The following is a 20,187-nucleotide window of genomic DNA, read 5'->3' on the forward strand; positions in this document are numbered from 1 at the left end:
GGCGGCGGCTACATTCTGATGGCAGAATAAGGTCCTCTCCATCCTATCCTCGCCCCGATGGTGCTCCTTATGCCAGCGAAAGGGTGCATGGAGTCTTGTGTCCGGTGGATATCCTGGGATCCGGCCAGTCTTCGTGTCCGCGGGTGTGGTTATAGCTAGGTTTGGCTATTCTGATCTAAGGTTCTCATCATTGGGGCTGGTTGATGCTCTGCTGATTTGGTCCTTTGGCGTCTTAGCACGGCAACCTCCCGTCTTTCTACTACAACAAGCTCTACTTCGACAAGCTTTGCCCGGCTCCGGTGATGGAGGTGCGAGAACGGCGGTGTGACTTTGGCTCGCTCTATAGTGTTTGTAGCTAGTCTCCATTGGGTGGTCCAAAGACTTTTTTGTAATTTTTATTACTTTTGGTGTTCTTTATACTATTGATGATGATTAATATATCGTTGCTCTCTTTTTTGAAATAAAAGTTCTAAGAGAGAGAGAGAGAGAGAGAGAGAGAGAGAGAGAGAGAGAGAGAGAGAGAGAGAGAGAGAGAGAGAGAGAGAGAGAGAGAGAGAGAGATAGGTGTGGAGTGGAAGAGATAAGCTTGTGAAACAGTGTCTTCTTGATGGAGTCGCTGGATCCAGCCATGCTGAACACCTAGGCTATTACGGAGCGTTGTCATTGTACGAGATCTAGCACAGGTTGCAGCGTTAATTCTGTAGTGCGATGTACTCCAGGTGTACATTGTGTACACTGATGTAAGCCTGTTTAGATATTTTAAAAGAGGTTAAATGCAAACCAAAATAAGTGAACATAGGCAAACTAGATAAAAACTAAAGTAAGTGGATGTACTAAAGAGGTAGATAACATCTTATGAAAGAGCGGGAGGGAGTAGATGTGGAGAGACTAACTAGAAAAGGGCCACGTCAAAATTCCAAGTTGTATATGGAGCGGGGTGGATGATTCCCCGTGAGATCGATCGTTTCCGTCAGCACGCGCGTACGTACGTAGACACCTACGTATATATACGTGAGAGCTAGGTAGATAAAAACTTGTCGCGAGGTGAGATGGAGTAGCGACTTAGATTTCCCGTCTGCAATAAATAAATATTATAATTATATGCAGCAGCCGGGCGCAAGAGGGCGAATGAGAAAGCAAAAAAAAAAAAAAAAAAAAAGAGAGAGAGAGAGAGAGAGAGAGAGGTTACGAGTGTATATTCATGGCAAAACCCAGGAAAAAAGTATATATGTTGGGGATGTACGTGGCATACGTACATGCGCGCGCGCGTGCGTGAGCTTCAAATCCAGGAAAAGGCGTGCGCGTCGGTTGGTTAATTTGGCTACTAGCTGGAGCCAGGCTGGCAAACTCATTTACGTGACCGAGAGCGACATGTGGACCCCATCGTGATCGAGCGAGGTGCATCGAGGCTGGTCGGCGCAGATGGCTCCCATGCTGCATCGAGTCTGGACGCCCAACACAGGTGCCTTTCCGTACAGTGTGGCGAGGCATGCTCGCACAGGCAGTGGATGGATGGTTGGTTCCGCGCAGGTCCGTCCTCGTTGCCGCGGTTCGCAAGCGCCACCTACGGCGGCACCGGAGCAAACACACTATTTGACCCGCCGCACAGGAGCAAGCAAGGTCGTCTCCAAGCTGGCCTACACCGACCAGTTCACGTGCCTCGACAAGGCAGCCATGCTTACCCCTGAGGAGGACGCGCTCTGCGCCGACGGGAAGACGCCGACGGACCCGTGGCGGCTGTGCACTATGCAGCAGGTGGAGGAGGTGAAGTGCTTAGCGCGGATCATCCCAGTGTGGTCGTCGGGGATCGTCTACTTCGTGGTGGTCACCCAGCTAAGCACCTACGTCGTCCTCCAGGCGGCGCAGACCGACCGCCGTATCACCGCCAGCAGCAGCTTCCAGATCCCGCAGGGCTCCTTCGTCGTCTTCGTGATGCTCGCTCTAACTCTCTGGATCCCGGTGTACGACCGTCTACTCGTGCCGCTGCTCCGCCGGATCACCAAGCGCGAGGGTGGCATCACACTGCTCCAGCGGATCGGCATCGGAATGGTGCTCTCAGTGGTCACCATGCTGGTGGCGGCGGCGGTGGAGCGCCGCCGCCGTCGGATCGGTCCGGGATCGCCGATGATGTCGTGCTTCTGGCTGGTGCCGCAGCAGGTGCTGGCGGGCCTGTCGGAGGCGTTCGCCGCCATCGGGCAGACCGAGTTCTACTACCGGCAGTTCCCCGAGAACATGCGAAGCGTCGCTGGGGCGCTCTACTTCCTTGGCTGGGCACTGGCGAGCTACGCCAGCGGGCTCATGGTGACCATTCTGCACCGGACAACGGGATGGCTGGCGCAGGACCTGGACGAGGGCAGGGTGGACCTGTTCTACCTTGTCACCGGTGTCATCGCAGCGGTCAACCTCGTCTACTTCGTGGCGTGCGCACGGTGGTACAGGTTCAAGAAGTCAGATGATGACCACACCGGCTCCGGCGCCGGCGACGCCGGCCTCGACGAGAGCCCGAAGAAAGCGGCGAATGCAGCGCCGGTTTAGTCATTTAGTTTAGGGCCTGCCCGTCGAGGCTCGTAGATGGATATGCATGCATGCATAGTGGTATATACTTATCGGTTGTGGTGAATCCACCTATTGTTGTGGTCTATACAGATTCGAGATTATTATAAAAAGGTCAGCAGATCTGAGGAAATAATCAATACTCCACACGAAAGCAAAAGCGGAACAGATCGAGTAGTCAGCTAGCTCCCATTTTGACTATAAAATAATCATCACAAATGTATCAACAACAAATATAAATGAATCTATTATCAACATCATCAGACACACATAAAAATAATTTGAAATCCATGTTGCATAGCATATAAAATGGTTCACGATCGACATAGTTCAACAGAATCATATATGAAATGCAGATTTCAAAGCATAAAATAGTTCATCGAAATAGTTCACCACAAACTCGTAGTTCTTCGACCTAGTCCATGCATCATTGCTATTGTTGACCTCATGAGCTTGCACATGTTCCTCCATGGTGTCGGTGGGGACATAAGATTGCCGCCACTCATGCCACCTATGCTGCCGCTGCCCATGCAACCTCCAGTGATGTCAGCTGTGGTACCTTTAGTGCCGTCGGCCATGGCTCCTCCCATTTCTCCACTGAATCCGCCAGCCATGCCACCGCGCCATCTCACATGGCTTGGCCCATAGCACCCATAAAGGTACCCATGACACCTCCCATTGCTCCACCGAATCCACTCATTCCACCTCATCTTGAAAGTCATCTTCATAGTTTGTCTCATATTCTTGCAATGGATTGGTATACTCTTGTGATGCAAAATTCATGTGTTGCACAAACAACTCATCATCGAAACTGCATATATAGATGCAAAAAATCAAACAAACATAATTGCATTAAAAAGGTGCTAAAAATAATAGAAAAATGTATACTATACCTTTGCGACATATCATTGATGACGTACGATGAGTCTGGAGGAGGAAACACGTGATCCTCCTCTTCAGTCATGGACAGGAACGATGGAGGAGGTGGCACAAGGGGGCTTCCTATTGGGGAACACGTATAGAAAAAACCTACACATAACCAAGATCATATGCAAGAGGGGAGGTAACAGATCATACTCTCGTAAATAAACCTAGTGGAATTAGTCGATGACGTGGTTGATGAAGTCATGAGTCGATCCCCCAACTAGTGTGCTCTAGTCACGAGAAGATGTATTATCCCACGAACACTCCTATAATAAAATATTACACGCGCAACACCTCCACATTATCTACATGTACGTGATCAGCAACACCATGTCGAAATGTGATCAAGCACACTGTTGAAGTGGGAATGTTCCGATGAAGATCCGGCAGTGCTTCCGCGAGCCCGATTAGATAATATCTAGGAGGGAGTAATCTCGGGCAGCACTCGGTGAAGAAGGGGAAGTAGACCACCGCGTCGGTCCTCCGTTCACGTCTGCTAGGGCGAGAGCAAGAGGTGGAGTGGTACGGTGGTGGTGGCTGGCGACAGCGCGCTAGGGCGGCGGTGGAAGGGGCAGCGCGATGACTATGGTTCGGGAGAGGGGATGGTCAGCTTGGCCTTAGCGGGCCCCTCTCATCCCCTTTATTTAGGAGGTCCGACGGCTCTGCCCCCTCCCGAACCAACTTAGTGGGGTTGAGACGGTGTCCGGATGGACTCCTCCCCTAAACCGACGTAGGGGGACATTGGAGTCCAAACCGAGTCAAGCTGGGAGAGTCCAAGCCTTGAACTCTTCCCTCCCCACAGGTGCATTTTTTGAAGAATGTTTACCTTGCGTTTTTGAATGAGTAGTGATAGAGTCCAAGCAATTTTTAGATGAATATTGAAGTTTTTGGAGGACTATAGCTATTGTTTGTGTTGCTACATTTTCGGAGTTGTTAGTTCTATCTTTTGTGAAACGAGAAACTATGAAAAGCTCCAGATTACCTTGAATCATGTGTTTTCGAGATGTCATGGGGTATCTAACTTATTCCTTTACGTTTCTGTTTTGTTGCATGCATCATCTTATTTCGTCCAAACCCGTACCCCACCAATAACTTCCTTTAGTTGTCACTTACAAAAGATGAAAAGAGCTCAGCTCAGTAGCATTTTTTTGCAACCGATTCACAACACCGAGTAAAATCAACAAAAGATTAAAACTGAATAGAAGGATATATTACAACATTGTGGGATACCAGAGGCGGGTTTGCCACCAGAGGTGGGATCTTGGTGACATACCGATGTCTGCTAGCAAAGGGGTACGGTACACCGCCAATAAGCTATTATGTACTAGTGGAAGCCGCATGTCCCCGTGGATTTTTCGACACAATTTTTTTCCCAAGTGTAATTTACTTTGTTTGCCGAGTGTTAGTTTTGGCCTTGTGTACTTTTGAGATTTCACCGAGTGCTTTCCTTTGCCATGTATGTTACCTATATTCCTCACTATTAGACGACTTCAAATAGGAGATTCAGTTATAATCTCTGGAAGCAAGTGTGAAGGAAGCCTTTTACTGTCACCTTAACTAAAAGTTGGTGAAGACCGTGTATATGCCTCTTTTTTTGAGAAACACATTACAAACATAGACACTCACATACACACGCATACACTCATCCCTAGGAACGAACACACGCACACCCTACTCCTATGAGCACCTCCGGAAGACTGAGCCGGCGGATTGGATCCTAAAATTGACGAAGTCACCACAGGCGCCTCATTGTCGACGGGAACGTCGCCTCCCACTGAATGAATATTCCTCCTTTATAAGACACACAGATATCAAACCTGGGGTTTGAACTCTGGTGGACTGGGGTACAACCACCCTCCTAACTACCCAACCCCAGGTTGATTCTCGTATATGCCTCTTGTCTATGTAAGACACAACATAGTGCAGCAGCGGACATCTAGAAAAGAAGGGGCCTTAGAAAATATGCTGAAAGCAACAAAGTGGTGGAAATTTCTTTTTTTGAATTCTGATTTATGGGATTTTGCCAATTGCATTTTCTTTGCTGAGTACCTTGGTAAATTTTTCCATGTGGGGATTTTTTTGTCGAGTGTCACACTCCGTAAAGACTTTGCCAAGTTCCGGTCTTGTTACATTTCCACCAAAAAATAAATGATGGTAAGTGCGATTATATGTTGTGTGTACATCACCCCCAATTAGTACAGTTTGGACTCAGGCGGCATTGTCTTATTCTATTGCACAAATATTGTACAGTACATATTATCTTGAGAGCATAGAAAAAAATGTTGTTGGTCCTTTTTGTTGTTGTTGTTACTGGCTGACAAACAAAGTGGGCCTGCAAAGCCTCATGGACCTTACAGCCCAACACAGTCCATTTAGGTAATACATATTTTAACTGTTCATGGTATGGGTATCTATTGCAAAACACTTCCGGGAAGACGGAATCGAGCACATGAGGTGTTGCACCCCTCACATAGACTGTGTTTCCTGATTTTCTAATACCCGCACACTTTTCCTTTTTTGTGATATGTTGTTTTTATGTTAAGCGCACACATAATATTCTAAAGATATTTCATTTTGAAGTTCAGAATCTCGAAATAAATACACGAATAACATTCTGTGACCATGCATCGGTGGAAAAATCCCACCAAAACTTACTATTGGGATACTTGTCAAGTATGCCCACCACATGCCGCAATTAGAGAGAAATCAAACAAATATTTGCAAACTTCGGTTTTTTTATAGTGATTATTGTTAGAATCTAGCTATGTAGATAGCCATCTTCTTAGATAAGCTAGCATGTTGATGTGTTCATTCCATGGACAACAAACCATACTCTTATCGTATTACATATAGAGAAAATATTAGGCTAGTTGCAGATCTGATATTATCATGCAATAATGCCAAATTAAAACATGCATATATATATGTAGCTATATTGGTGGTGATAATTAAGCACAAATATGCTTCTCAACACTAGCAAATGTAGCTTTGGATCATTTTTCCGCAAGCTTATGGAAGGTCATGGCCACGCCATCCACTGGCTTCGGGTGGGGAAGGTAACTAATCTCTGCATCAGGATTTAGCAACTCCCATCTGAAATAATGGAGGGCAAACTCTCAACCACATAACATAATATCAACAAATACAATTTATGTCATATGCATATTGAATGCAATTGGGTATCTAAATTAGTGTTGGCTAGCCCGTACTTACTCATAGCCGATGGAGAGGTGATGAAGCATGATGGTGAGTTGCAGCCTCGCGAGCATGTTGCCTGCACAAACCCTATAGCCTCCTCCGAACACCTGGTACGTGCCTGGCTTGGCCGGCTCCTGCATCATTCAGGCGTCAATTAACAATTCCGTATGGTTGTCATCATTAGCTGATTCATTCATGATGAACATGTAAGATTACACGCACATATTTTGGGAAACAATACTTATTCTACTTACGTCCCATCTGTCAGGGTTGAAGGTGAGGGGATCTTGGAAGTTGTTGGGGTCGGTGTGCAACGACCTCACCCACACCAGAACTGGCCATCCCTTTGGTATGGTGTACCCGTTGTACTCCACGTCCCTCTTCGCGACACGATGCGCCATCGGCGCGATGTTGGCCATCCGGATTGTCTCCTCTACCACTTTCGCTGTGTACTTCATCTTCGGGATGTCGTCATGTGTGATGAAAGACAAGCCACCTTTGCTTTCGCTCATCGCCAAATTCTCCTCCTGCAAATCACGAGAGATTAGTTAGATATGATCCCTTTCTATTACCATATGCTTATCTGATTGGAGTTATATTGCTGGCTTACACGTAGCTTGGCGAGAGTGTCGGGGGATTTTGCTAGGTGGTAGGTGGCCCATGTGATGGCGCTGGCGGTGGACTCGTAGCCGGCGACGACGAGAGAAACAATATTGTCCACCACCTCGTCATCGCTTAGCTTCTTCCCCTGCTCGTCCTCCATCCGCATGAACCCACCCATCACATCGTCATCCTCGGCCTTGGTTACCATGGTTTTCTTCCTCCTAGCATGCAGTTCCTCACGGAACACCGCGTTGAGCTTCCGACGGCACTTGCGAGCGTGATAGAACGCTGTGCCTGGAAAATCCAAGGGAAATGACCTAAGGCCAGCAACCAAGTTTCCGAACCACTCGTCGATCTTCTCCGTTAGGGGTGATGGTTCCATGCTTATGAACATCATGCAGATGTTCGCGAACGTCACCTGCATGCATACGTGAACAATTGTTTCTCTAGATAAATCGGGATAAAATATATTTGACTACCTATAAATGGTAACTTGTTCTTACTTTCTTGATCTCGGTGGCGGCGACGATGGTGCCTTTGTCGGACCAGAAGGCAAGTGCAGCCACAACCCGCGGCTGCACAACCGCGGCGATGGTCCGGAGCGACCTGGGGCTATTGATGGTGGCGAGGATGAACCCACGGAGCCTGGTGTGGGTGGCGCCTTCGACGTTGACAACGGAGGTGTGGCCGACGAGCTCCGGCTCGGGCCAATGAACTCCGAAGTTCTCGGGGGACTGAAGCACGAATTTGTTGGCCGCCGGCGTGCAGGCGATGATGGTGGGGGAGCCGAACAGGTGCGTCCGGTACATCCCCGCCGCCTTCCCGTACGCGTTCTTCTTGGCGCCGATGAACTCGTCGGGGCGGCGCGCGTGCTTGAAATACCAGAGCAGTGAGAGCGTCTCGCCGAGGAAAGGCACGCCCATGTGCCCCGTAGCTGAATGGAGCACATAGCAAAAGTAGCAATAGAGGAGATCAGTGAATTAACCGTAGCTCGCCCTTCCGCTTTGTACGTCAGAAAAACCAGGAACCTCCCACTAGTGGAAAACAGGGCATTTGTTCAGGGTGGTAAGGGCCTTTTGTCGCGAGTGGCCAGCCGCGACAAAAGAGGCGCGATAAAAGGTCCCCCTTTTGTCGTGGGTCGCTTACCACCCGCGACATATAGTCCACCACGTGGCAGGCGCGGGGCGCGTAGGGGATAGGCCCTTTTGTCGCGGGCGGTATTACCACCCACGACAAAAGGCCCTCTACGTGGCGCGCACATACACTCATCCAAGAAACTATGTATTTCATCATTATGGCTAGGTGTGTAATACTAGTGATTATACATAAAACCATAATAAAATACTAGTGAAACATAGACACTCACATACACTCATCCAAGAAACTATGTATTTCATCATTATGGCCAGGTGTGTAATACTAGTGATTATACATAAAACCATAATAAAATAGTTAAATATCGGCATTGCATTTATATATGCATCTCTCCCAACTAATATTAGCAAAAAAAAAAATAGATTATGTTTGCTATCCGCGCCGTCGCCAAGCGTCCAAAGTCTTAAGTCGCGAATATTCACGCGAGCGCACGCGCTATGTGTGTAGTGCAGCCCTAGTGTTTCTAGTATTTTATATGTGTACACCAACTTCCCTTATAAGTTGCTCCAAACAACCTTATCTAAGCGAGGTGGGACTAAAAGATGGCATGCATGGTTGTTTTCTGGCTACCCATGTGCTCTTTTCTGCTGTTGGGTAGAACAAGGCCTTTTGTGCCAATCATGCATAGCATGGGCCTTATCTGGACTGTGCAGTTCGGCTAGCCATAGTGGATTTAGTACTCCAGTGGTGCATGCATGCATGTAAATGATTATCTTCATGGATTATTTTTTATTTTTCTGGACATGGAAGCTGCTATCGACGGAAGCTAGTTAGCTAGTTATCTTTCTTTTTTCCTCTGTCATAGTGTGGCACGTATTAGCTAGGTAGGATTATTTATGCATGCTTTTGGCGGCAAGTGTAGCCGGGGCTCTGGGCGTTGCATATATACTAGCACGTACTCGTATGAAGATGATCATGTTATGGAGAGTTTGCATGTGCAAATTAACATGCTATATGGCAATGATGTTGTCGTTGCCGCTGTTTGATGATAATTTGTGCAAATTCAGAGTTCAAAATTTGTCCAAATTCAGCTTAGAGAAACCATACATGCATCGTATGTGTATTACTAGAAGGGCCAATGACGGAGTTTAATTAGCCCAGTGACTGTTTATAACTTAGCTTTGCATGTATTTGCTTGCATGCATGGGCTAACTGTGGGGACTTATTTTTACGTGAGTGCTCTTGGGCCACCAGATCGATTGCAGTTTGAATCCATCGTATCCGTATCCCAACAGATTTGCAGACGTGTGTGACTTCCTCTACCAACCGAGCTGACTGCCTATATAAAGTAGGCTTCGGAGGAAGATGGAGAGGAGACCCATACCAAGGAGGCACTGAGGCATATGCAGGGACCCTTGCGGCGCCTGATGGTCGGCGGGCTCACTTGGCCCCCCCCCCCCCGCCCCCCCAGCGTCATTGACAATGCATACGTCGAGGAGCTGATCGAAGTGCTCTCTGCTGATCGAGTCGACCTGATCGGCGTCGGGACTGCTGTCGCGCAGCGGCAGCGCACCAACGCCTACTCTCAGAGTATAAGTATGTTTTATCTCTACCTGTTTCATCTACTAGGTTCCAAGGAGGCGGAAGGATCACCCTCATGAGGGCAGGAGAAAGCCTTGCGTTTAGCGTGGCCACCCCTGCCATGCATGGCAGCGCATGGGCACCGGCAAGGACGCCCGCCCCAGGCCATTGTTGGCCACTACGGCAACCGGGGCGCTGAGCCAAGTCCGCGCAACGGGCTCGCGACACCACGGCGACTCAGAAGCTGCGCAGAGCTGATCATGTCGTGCCGAGCGCCGCTGTCAGCCAACAGCTCGCCATGGATGTGTATTGAGCTCCCTTTTCATAGTCATTGATCTATAAATTATGAATATATACACAAACAAATCTCGGTTGAAGTAGCAAGAGCATAGCCTCGGAACATCCGGGTCTTCCATTGTACTCCCTCCATTGGTACATAGTTTGACCGAAAAAAAGACTATAGCTAGACCTGAGACTGTGAATCTCTTGTCACCCATTGGCTCAGTGAAAGGAAAAAAAGATCGCGCTTAATATTACTGGTGTGTATTTACAACACACGGTTCATGGATATCGTGCAAGACCTCATATTAAAGAAAACCGATCATCGATCCAAAGCGCGGAGTGCCCTGGTATCGTACGATAGAAAAAATATCGGAGGCCACCGTGTGGAGTACAAATCGGATCGGTGCAGTAATCGAAAGAGTCCAGATGCATCGCCCAATCGAAACCTGAGAATCCTGTCTCTGTATACAGTGTACACAAGGTCCATATATACGATCAAATCAACTTTCGTAAGAGGGTTTTTCCTCGAGGATCAGATCAACATGAACCTATCCAATCTGGCCGGCCAGGAAATTAACCAAGCCCAACCAAGGAAAACGTCGGCAAGATCCTCTACTTGGTGCAAGGTTTTAAATAGCGCGCAATTTCGCCGGTTTTAGCGCGCAATAGCGGATTTGGACCCTCCACGCTATATTTGACAGAAAATGGTCGCTACAGTGCTAAACACAAAATAACACGCTAAATCGTGCTAAAATCGCGCTAAAACACATAGCACGTAGCGGCGCTAAAACGTTTAGCTGCAAAAAATAAAGGTCCAAAACTGCATGCCAACCCATCCGCCCAAAAGTCCAATTTCCCCAACAAAGCTAAATACCTAAAGTCCGTATATGTACGGCAAAACCTAGCCTAAATTCCAGTTTATCAGTTCCGCATGGAAGCGACGGCGGCGGCTGCCTCTTCCAGCGTGACGTCGGCGTCCGTTGCTTCCTCCCACAGAGTTCTGTCAGCTACTTCTTTCGGCTCGGATGTTGGGGACGCCTTAGAAAAATCACCCACCAGGTTAGAGTTGACTAGAACCTCCTCCTTATCCCGATTTGTAGATGCGTATATGTATTGAACTATTGATGTGTAGTTATTCTGATTCTGAATGAGTGCTTTCACCTTTGTTGTTGCCTTCTTGGCTCTAAATCATAATATTAGTATGTGTTAAAAAATGTTGTCTTTAATTTGGTCCCGGAATATACTTTGAACGATCTAGTTATGCAATTTGTCTGCTGGACAAGATTTTAGTTGCCGAAATCCTTAACATTTGCATGTCTTTTTTCAAAAACGCTATTTTATATATAGCGCGTTATAGCGCGCTATAACATGCATAGCGTTTGAAGATGGTCCTCGCTAAATGAAATAGCACGCTATTTAAAACCTTGACTTGGTGTGGGCACCGAGGCGGACGAGGACAAGCTGTGGAACCAGCTGTTCTGCTCCCAGTGCTTGCACCTTGACGTGATTGTAGACGACGCGCTCCTTGCCTGCATCCTTGCGACGCCGCCGCTAGAGGATCGGAGCTGCGCAAGAGGACGACTTCATGCTGCTCAAAGGAGGCCACGCTGCCGCCGGCTTATCATGGCCATTGGCCAGCGACAACGAGTGTTGCGACTATAAAAACGACAAGGAGGGATTAGAGCCGGACGAGAACTACTTCGGGCTGCTCGACGAGGCGATGCCCCAGTCACACCTCTCGCTCATCTATATTCCCTCAGCGCTCGCTCGCTCCCGAAACTCCTGCCGTGTTTGCCTCATAAGCCATCATCTTCCAACTTTCGTACGTCTTCCAGTTCCATGCACAACTAAACAAGTGCAAAACCATAACCAGCCGCGACAGGCGAGCGTGGCAGCTGTGATCGTCTCCGTCATACCAGAACGGCACTCTCGTCATGTAAGTCGATGTTGTCCTGCTTCGACTGAATACGGTGGCGTGCATGTACATCGGGTATATATCTAGGCTGCCTGGGCTGCTGCATCTCCCTATGTATCCTGCTGTGGGTGCCGTGATTTGATTTCTTATCCCCGTCGTCCTTGGTTCCATGTTTCAACGTGTTAACAAGTAGATGGACTAACTGCTATGGCAGATGACAATGCTTTCATCAAAGTACCACAGTCCATAATGCAGCTCGGTATGTTTGGATCCACATTGGCACAATGATGTAAGGACACTTCTTTCTTTAAATGGAAATCTAGATGCACTCTGCGAAGGTGGGACTGTGTTCCTGCAACAGAGAAAGTTTAGATCAGAATGGGTTGATTTGATTTCTACTATTATTCTTACAGAATTTGATGCTCGCTCTTGGGATTTTCTGAAGAACAATACTAAGTGGCAGGAGCATTCAGAAGAACAAACTATATCCAAGACATCATAGAATCTTCAGGCTACAAGCAAGGGCTGCTATGTAAGCTGGAAGATGACCTAAATGTGCTAGATTTTCTAACAGTGTAGAGAGTTATGGCAAGTGGAGTAAACAAGCTAATTTTCACAGAATTTTCCCTGGAAATCCTATGTTTAGTAACGGTGGGGTGGAAAAGCTTCATGCTATTTGGACTGTTCTGCTTGTTTTTCAAGTTTGGTGTTTTAGGCCCGAAGTCTTCTTTCCAAGACTGATCGAGGGGTTGAAATTGCTAAAAGTCGATGAGAAGCAACTAGTAGGAGAAAGAACGTCAGGTACCGACAGTTTCTAAGGCTGAAAAGATAATAAAAATAGGGTGTATGATATATAAATATCAGGTTTCAAAGTCGAAAACGAATTGTCAAAGTAGAAGGAAACTTATATTGTTTTACATCATACAAATTTATCTCTTTATAATTTACCATGTACACTTCACTTGTTGGATTGTTTTACGATGCTCCGGTGAGGTATCCCGGGTTAAATCGGACGACTACTCCGATGTTCCGATGCTCGTCGCCAAGATCGAGCACGCCACCCCGCTCTGACGACCGGCGACTTCGTCCCGACTCCGCCTTGGGCGCCATCACCATGTTGGTGGAACAGTGCCGCCGTAATGCCGAGAAGAAGGCGGATTGGCTCCGTGAGAAGGCGGCGCATGACGACTGCTACGTCGAGCGCTCTCCTCTCCAACTCCAACGAAGAGAAGTGGGCTGCAGCTAGCTCCACCACCACGGCACGAAGCTCTAGTAAGATATCCCGGGTTAGATTTTAGTAGTCATCAGCGGCCGCATGGATGCGTCGATCGATCAATCCATTCAAACTAGCTAGGTAGGTTCCTTTTTTATAACAATCGATCAATTAATCCACGTGCTTATGTTACACGTACGCAAGAGCAACGTGTATATAGATATCCACGTATTCCTCCAAATCAATGAGTGTAGTACAGTAATACGTAGGTTATTAGTTGGTGCTACAGCAAGCGCGTGAATTTAGTTGATGCAAATAAATTTTACGAAATCGGATTAAGTGCACACGTAAGGATTTTGCCCATCGAAGATAAGTACTATCTCCATTTTAAGGAATAAGACGTTCTATTTTTACGTGATAAAAATTAGTTGTATGAAATTAATTTTATTAAAAAATGTCTTTCAATACAAATTCAACGATACTAATTACATATAATATAATTAACATATTATTGCTCAATTTTTATCATTAAAGTTTGTCTTAAAATACGCGTGCATCTTATTTCTTGAAACAAAGGTAATAGTACTAATAACAATGAGTGTCACGGCTAGATCGATCTAAGCGCAATTAATTAATTAAGTAGAGCTAGCTATAGCTTATACTATATATGTAGCTAGGTACACCTTGTGCATACTATAATGATGTGGCATCTCCGGGTGGCCGGCGAGGGGCAGGACCAGCGAGCGAGAGAGATGCAAGAGAAAAAAGGGAGTTTGGCGGGAGAAGTACATCAGTCAGCCCTGCGCACTGTGGTCGTACCATAGACGAGAGGGATGCATTGTGGAGTACTTCTATATGCATGCATTGGACTGACTGCCCATTTGAAAATATAGCTAGCAACTTGCTGATAACTTCAATATGAGAATGAGCGTGTTTCCTCAAGTGAAATTTTGAAAGTTGCAGCAACTTATAATTGGTCTATAATTCCAACATAACCAGTTCATATGCAGATATGCTACTCTTTCTGCCCAAACACATGAAGAGAAGTTTTCTGAACACTATCAAGTCGTATGTAGAATGAACGGAGATTCTTAGTCCTTACCTTATGCACCAAAAGGGAACTAGCTGGATGTGGTCTTAGCCAAGCAGCTGCAGGTGGAGGACCAGCTTCTGGTGGAGGATCTCGATCGGGAATACGACCAGCAGCTCGTGGAGGAGCGCAGAGGAGGGAGGCGTCAAGCGGGCGTGGGGACAGGGACCCCATCAAAGAGTTGGTAGACTCCAGCACTGCAGAGCCACCCAACACCACCACATCGGAGAGACACATGAGGAGGCGCAGAGGAGGCCGAGGATTATGCGGCCGCGCGTGAGGGACGGAGGAGCGCCAACGACCAAATCATATAGGGTTGTCGTGGGAGTCGCGCTAGGGCACGGGACGGCGTCACGGTGGCAGGAAATTGGCGGAGGAGACCTGCACAAGCTGATTTAGGGCGCAACATCCTGGGAGGAAGTCGGAGCCGGCCACAGCGGCAGGGATTGCAGTGGCGGTGCCCCTCCCTGCTCTAGCACGACGCCAGATAGCCCACACCCACATAGTCGGTGGCAACAAGGACCCCAAGAGGAGACGGTTCCGTTGGCGATGACACATCCCTGAACGTGGGGCCGGCGACAGTGACGTGCGGATCGCCCAGAGGAACCGGCAACACTGGGAGTTTAGTGCTCTTTAGAGATTCCAACAGCCAGGCTATTACGCGTCGCCATTTTACGAGATCTAGCCTGGCTGCAGTGTTAATTTTGTAATGTGATGTACTCCATTTGTACGGTGTAAACTAATGTAAGCCTGTTTAGATATTTTAAAAGAGAATAAATAATAAGTGAACTTACGCACTGAAAGTAAACTAGATAAAAACTTAAGTGGATGTATAAAAGAGGTAGAACATCTTATGAAAGAGCGGGAGGGATAGAGTAGATGTCGAGAAACTAACTTGAAAACGCCGCGGCAAAATTCCAAGTTATATAATTTCCATATTTCCAGCTAGCTATTTCCTCCGTCCCTACTTAGGTGATCCACACGTTTATTGAGATATAATTGTGACCATCGATTTGATTAACCAAACATAGAATATATGGTATGCATGGTATAGCATTCAATTCCTATTGTAATGAAATCTCTAAGCAGTATTTATTTTATAACAATGGAAAAAAAATTGAGCAGGGGTGAAAGTTTGATCACGCAAAAAACAAGGGGTGCCGTGTTACATTGCGACACTCACTTTTTCAGTTATAAGTTTCCAGAAGATGATCCACAATTGGGTCAATGAGAAAATGCATCGCCCCTCGAGTCGCCCCCTCCTAGCGACCGAGGGTGTGAACCCAAAGCCCCTCCCCTAGCTACCCCTCCCCCTCCTCCTCGCTGCCCCTAGAAGTGATGTCGGTCCAAGGAGGCGATGCCCGTGAAGGGGGCGACGGGGATCTGCGCCCTTAGTTCCTCGCGCGGGGAATCGATGGAGGATGTCGGCACGAAGCCTCCTTGGCCATGGCGGCTGCTCGGTGGGATCCCCTTGCCGGTGGTCTCCTAGGTGGGGGGCTCTGGAAGGCAAGGCGGCGGCCCTGGCTGATAAACGCATTAATTTTTTAACGGCAATAGTTAGTACTAGGTGGTACTACCTCTGTTAAGGATTATAAGGCCGGACCCGGATCCCTAGATTGTAAATTTGACCAACGTAATATGAAGTATACTATATTATAAAATATATATATCATTAAAAAGTTTAGATTTTCTACTTTGTAATGATATAATTTTTACGCTATATAATTAATGGTATTTTGGTCAAATTGATGATCCCCAACTGAGGAAGTAGCTAGCAAATGATCGGATGGAGTACTCCAGATTGAATGTGCTGACAAAACACAAACAGTCGAGGGTGCACGCGGATCATGGTTGCCGCTGGCTTTCTCTGCGAACCAATTTTAACATTTTGGAATAGCAGAGTGACCCAACTTATTAGAAAATTAGAACATGTTAACATACAACAAATAATCGATGTGAAAAATAAGGGAAAAGGAGTGATCCAACAAAATTATTTTAATGGTCAGGGCGTGTTTGTTCAGAGAGAGCCACTCGCAAAGCTTGAGTGCGGAGCCTGACCAAGTACATGCCTTGACGCTGCTAGAGGTGTCGGCGGTGGAAGGAACGTGAGGCCGCGATGGTGACCGTGCCTGCCTCGCTCCGGACGGCAACTGGTCGATCGGCTCAACGCCGGCGGCCGTGACCAGGCTCGTCTCGGTAAGGACGGCGGCATCGAACGGTGACCGCGCCCGTCTCGCTCCGGACGGCAACGGCCGGCCTCGAAGCCGGCGATGGTGAGTGCGGCCGGCTCGCAGCGGATGGCCTCGTGGTGTAGGCCGTGGCCGTGGTATGTACCTCCACGCGCGGCGTCTCAGGCTCTGCTTCCTTGACTGCGCCTCCTCCTCTGCTCGCGATCACCAGAAGCAAAGTGTTCTTGATGTCGTCGGGGAGCTGCAAGTGCAAGGGAACCACGCCAAGAAGAGATCCCTGAATGCAAGAGGAGGAGGACGACGAGGTCGAGGTGGTGGACAGGGGCACGGTGGTGGCCGCGCGCGTCCGGCAACGCGCAGACGACGAAGCTGCTCCGCCGGCGCCAAGCCTGCAGCGTCGTACGTACGTGTGCCGTCATCCGCGCCGACCACAAAGCTGACAACGGCGGGCAGCACGAGAAGCAGAGCGCGACGATGCTGCTCGTCACGTCGCGGGTCGATCGGCCACAGCGAGGAGCTGATGCAGAGCGTGCGGCGGTGCCGGCAGCTCCGGCGGAGGCCGCTCTTCATCGTCGAGCCATACACTGCACCGTCATCATCGTCACCTGATTGATTCAATTAGCACACGATACCACCATTAAATCAGCAACCGACCGAGATTGCAATTTTTCTACTCTATCTAGTAGTATGCAATGCACTACTACTAGCTGTAACTGTTAGAAATAATAATCTTGTCTCTGGTTAAGTTTGGTGATTAGCACATGTGTACTAGATTTCTAGTCAGCTTGCACGCTGAGGTAGTACTAGTTGTTGTCCTAATCACTACGTTTGAGTTTGTCTAGAGCTAGTCTAATTAGAAGTTGCCTTGCATGGCTGTTAGGCGTGTCCGGTTTGGAGTTAGATTAGTTTGAGTCGATGTAGGTCTTAGTCTAGCTCGTCTACGAGCTGAGTCCGGCCAGGTTTCCTTTGATCCTGACCGAGTAGGTATAGGACGTTGGTCGGTTGGCCGTGTATATATACACGGCGCTGTGTGGTCTTTGTAGTACCGCGAGTTGTAAAGCGAGAAAACAAAAGATCAATATAAAGAGAAGTTTAGAGGGTGACACGAACCCTTGGCGATAAGTTTTGTGTTCGCGTGTGTTCGTCTAATTTAATGTGATCGATCTGTGGGCAAATTCCAACAGTAACCTCACCTGTCTACCGGCACTTGCGTTGACATGAGTATATAATCAGTTGTCTATGTATTTTCGTCATGGTCATTCAGTTCTGTCAGATATAATAATCTCTATTGTACCCAGCTCAGGCATGGCATTTGTCATGCCAAACAATTACCATATAATACTAGAGATGATTCGATCAAAAAATATCAATAATGGGTGCTGACGTGGCAAAGGAGACAACACTCTAGGGAGATACATATTAGATAGGCCTAAATTATGGTTTTTTTTTTGTAATTTTGCGGTGGGCCATAGCTATCAGTTTATTCTTTTTATTTTCTTCTGTACATGTTATATGTGATGTTCACTAGATCAAAGCGTGAAGAGGCTGGGCGGCCCACGTCGACACCCATCGGCGTAGACCACCGCACGCCACGCCCGGCTCGCGCGTCGCCCGCTCGCCTCGGTCAAGCCCTACTCGGCCCATGCTCGCCCGAGGAGGTCGGCGGTTGGGCGATAACCGCCGGCGCCCCAAATCCACGGTCCCTCCATCGGCTTGATAGACCATCGTCGTGTCCTGCTGCATCCCCGCCCTCTATCCACGGATCGACAATGAGGACATATGGTGCGGCAGTGACACGTTGGATCTCTGGATGTGCCGGTCACCTTGAGGGAGATGCACGGTGTCCACCGCGTGGATGCTGGAGACACGGGTGGTGCTCGTCGAAGGCAGCGGGCCACCAACCACATCTCGCACGGCCGCATCCCCTGCGTGTTTTGCATCTTTGTCTCTGTGATGCGGCCAAGAATGCCATATGGCGGGGTGGGGAGGAGCGGTGCTAGTCGTTGGGGATGGAGGTCGAGGGCGGTGCCACCGGTGGCCAGGGATTGAGATGGGGTTGGGGTTGGGGAGGGCGGCGCCGTCAGTGGTGGGTTGCAGGGTTTATGTGGGAAAATATAGGAAAAAAATAAAAAGAGAGAAAGTGATAGGAGGCCTCCCAAAATTATATAGATCCATGGATGCATGCTTGACCAAGACTAAACTGGTACTAGTAGTCTAATTTCCGTGAGGTAATTGACCAAGAAATTGTAACGTGTCTACATACGTACTAGAGGAGCTCAGATGTGTTGGCCTTGTGCTTTAGTAGCTTAGTCATCTACTTCTCTCGTGGACGTGCTGCATGGTGGCCAGGCAGTAGCTAGTGTTCTGTTGACTCGGGAACATGTCATTGATGCACCCGTAGGAGCAACCGATATTAGTAGATCCGATATACAAGAGCACTGCTTGATTAGCGCGATGGAGCAAGATGAGATTGTCGATGTTGGAGTACCCCTCCGCAGAGCGGAAAAGTGCGGCATTTCACCTCTGCGAATCCCGGGTTGGGAAAATTGCTGTCACGTGTGATGCCGATCTTTTCGTGACCGTTTTGTCGAGTTATATTCCGTTGCTAGTGTATTATTCATGTATTCAATCCCGTGAACTCATCTCGCTAAATACTCATTGATATTCTTTCGATTCTAGCTAATTTGTTGATTATTATCTATTCTTTTATTCTATCTAACCCGTAGAGTATGGTTTTATCGCACTTCCTCATGTTTTTTAGATGTAGTTGACGCTAACGTAAGAACGGAGAAAAGAAGTTGTTGTTCGAGAGGTTATGCTGATCGAACCAGCGGGGTTGGAAGCGAGTTAGAGCACTTAATATCTTTTGTTGTAGATCGATGTAAAATAGTAGGTAACATGAATAGACGAGCTTCTCGAGATCCAATATTATGCTGACGCCCAAGAACGTTTGCAGGGAGTCTTCCGGCGTCTGACGGCGTGGCGAGTACTTGGTCCTGGGTCTTAACAGTGTGCAGTGAGATGATCCGAGGCGCGGGTGTCGACAGCACCAGGGAGAGGGGCGACGCTCCGTTGCCGCTCACCTCGAAACTGGCGGGAGACAACCCATCAAACGTACGTACAGTAGTAATTAACACGGACGTAGGAGGGTAGTCATCTTCCTCGTGCTGCAGAGGCGTGGGAGGCCTCCGGCCGGTCGACGGTGGAAGGAGATGGTCGTCGTCCGGAAGGCATTTGTGTTTGCGTTGCGTTCGAGCTGGAGCCAAAGATCAAATCGAGCGGGGCCGTAGCAGCGTAATACTCCATCTTGTCCAAGTGGCCGGACGATGACGCTCGCGGAAAGGTGGCGCCGGAGTAGTTCCTGACCGTTGGGCGACCTGAGATCCTCTGAAGCGAGGCCCCTGCTGTTGGTGACCTTGGGGATGAGGCTAGCTAGGATTGGTAGTCCAAGCCCGCCCACCAATGGACGGAGCGCTCCGTACATGTACGTGTCCATCAACGCGCGCAGAGCTGTCATCGTCGTGGAGCGCGGTCGAAGGATCAG

General features: G+C 48.2%; 2 protein-coding genes and 1 pseudogene across 2 annotated transcripts; 2 read left to right on the forward strand and 1 right to left on the reverse strand.

Moving 5' to 3' along the window:
• Positions 1-2,689, forward strand: part of LOC127303254 (protein NRT1/ PTR FAMILY 2.11-like) — an 81,533-nt pseudogene extending 78,844 nt beyond the window's left edge.
• On the forward strand, positions 1,581-2,689 carry LOC139830959 (protein NRT1/ PTR FAMILY 2.11-like). Its single transcript, XM_071819738.1, has one exon. It carries the CDS (start codon positions 1,675-1,677, stop codon positions 2,533-2,535), a length of 861 nt encoding a protein of 286 aa, XP_071675839.1. The 5' UTR covers positions 1,581-1,674; the 3' UTR covers positions 2,536-2,689.
• A 3,672-nt stretch (positions 2,690-6,361) lies between these two features.
• On the reverse strand, positions 6,362-20,160 carry LOC139830019 (ent-kaurenoic acid oxidase-like). Its single transcript, XM_071820668.1, has 7 exons — positions 20,010-20,160; positions 17,051-17,248; positions 7,782-8,212; positions 7,286-7,696; positions 6,930-7,202; positions 6,691-6,809; positions 6,362-6,570 (listed from the first exon to the last, which is right to left on the reverse strand). Exons 1-7 carry the CDS (start codon positions 20,158-20,160, stop codon positions 6,471-6,473), a joined length of 1,683 nt encoding a protein of 560 aa, XP_071676769.1. The 3' UTR covers positions 6,362-6,470.
• Positions 20,161-20,187: the final 27 nt, after the last annotated feature.

This window comes from Lolium perenne, chromosome 5 (assembly GCF_019359855.2).
Source record: "Lolium perenne isolate Kyuss_39 chromosome 5, Kyuss_2.0, whole genome shotgun sequence".
In the NCBI taxonomy this organism is placed as follows: domain Eukaryota; kingdom Viridiplantae; phylum Streptophyta; class Magnoliopsida; order Poales; family Poaceae; genus Lolium; species Lolium perenne.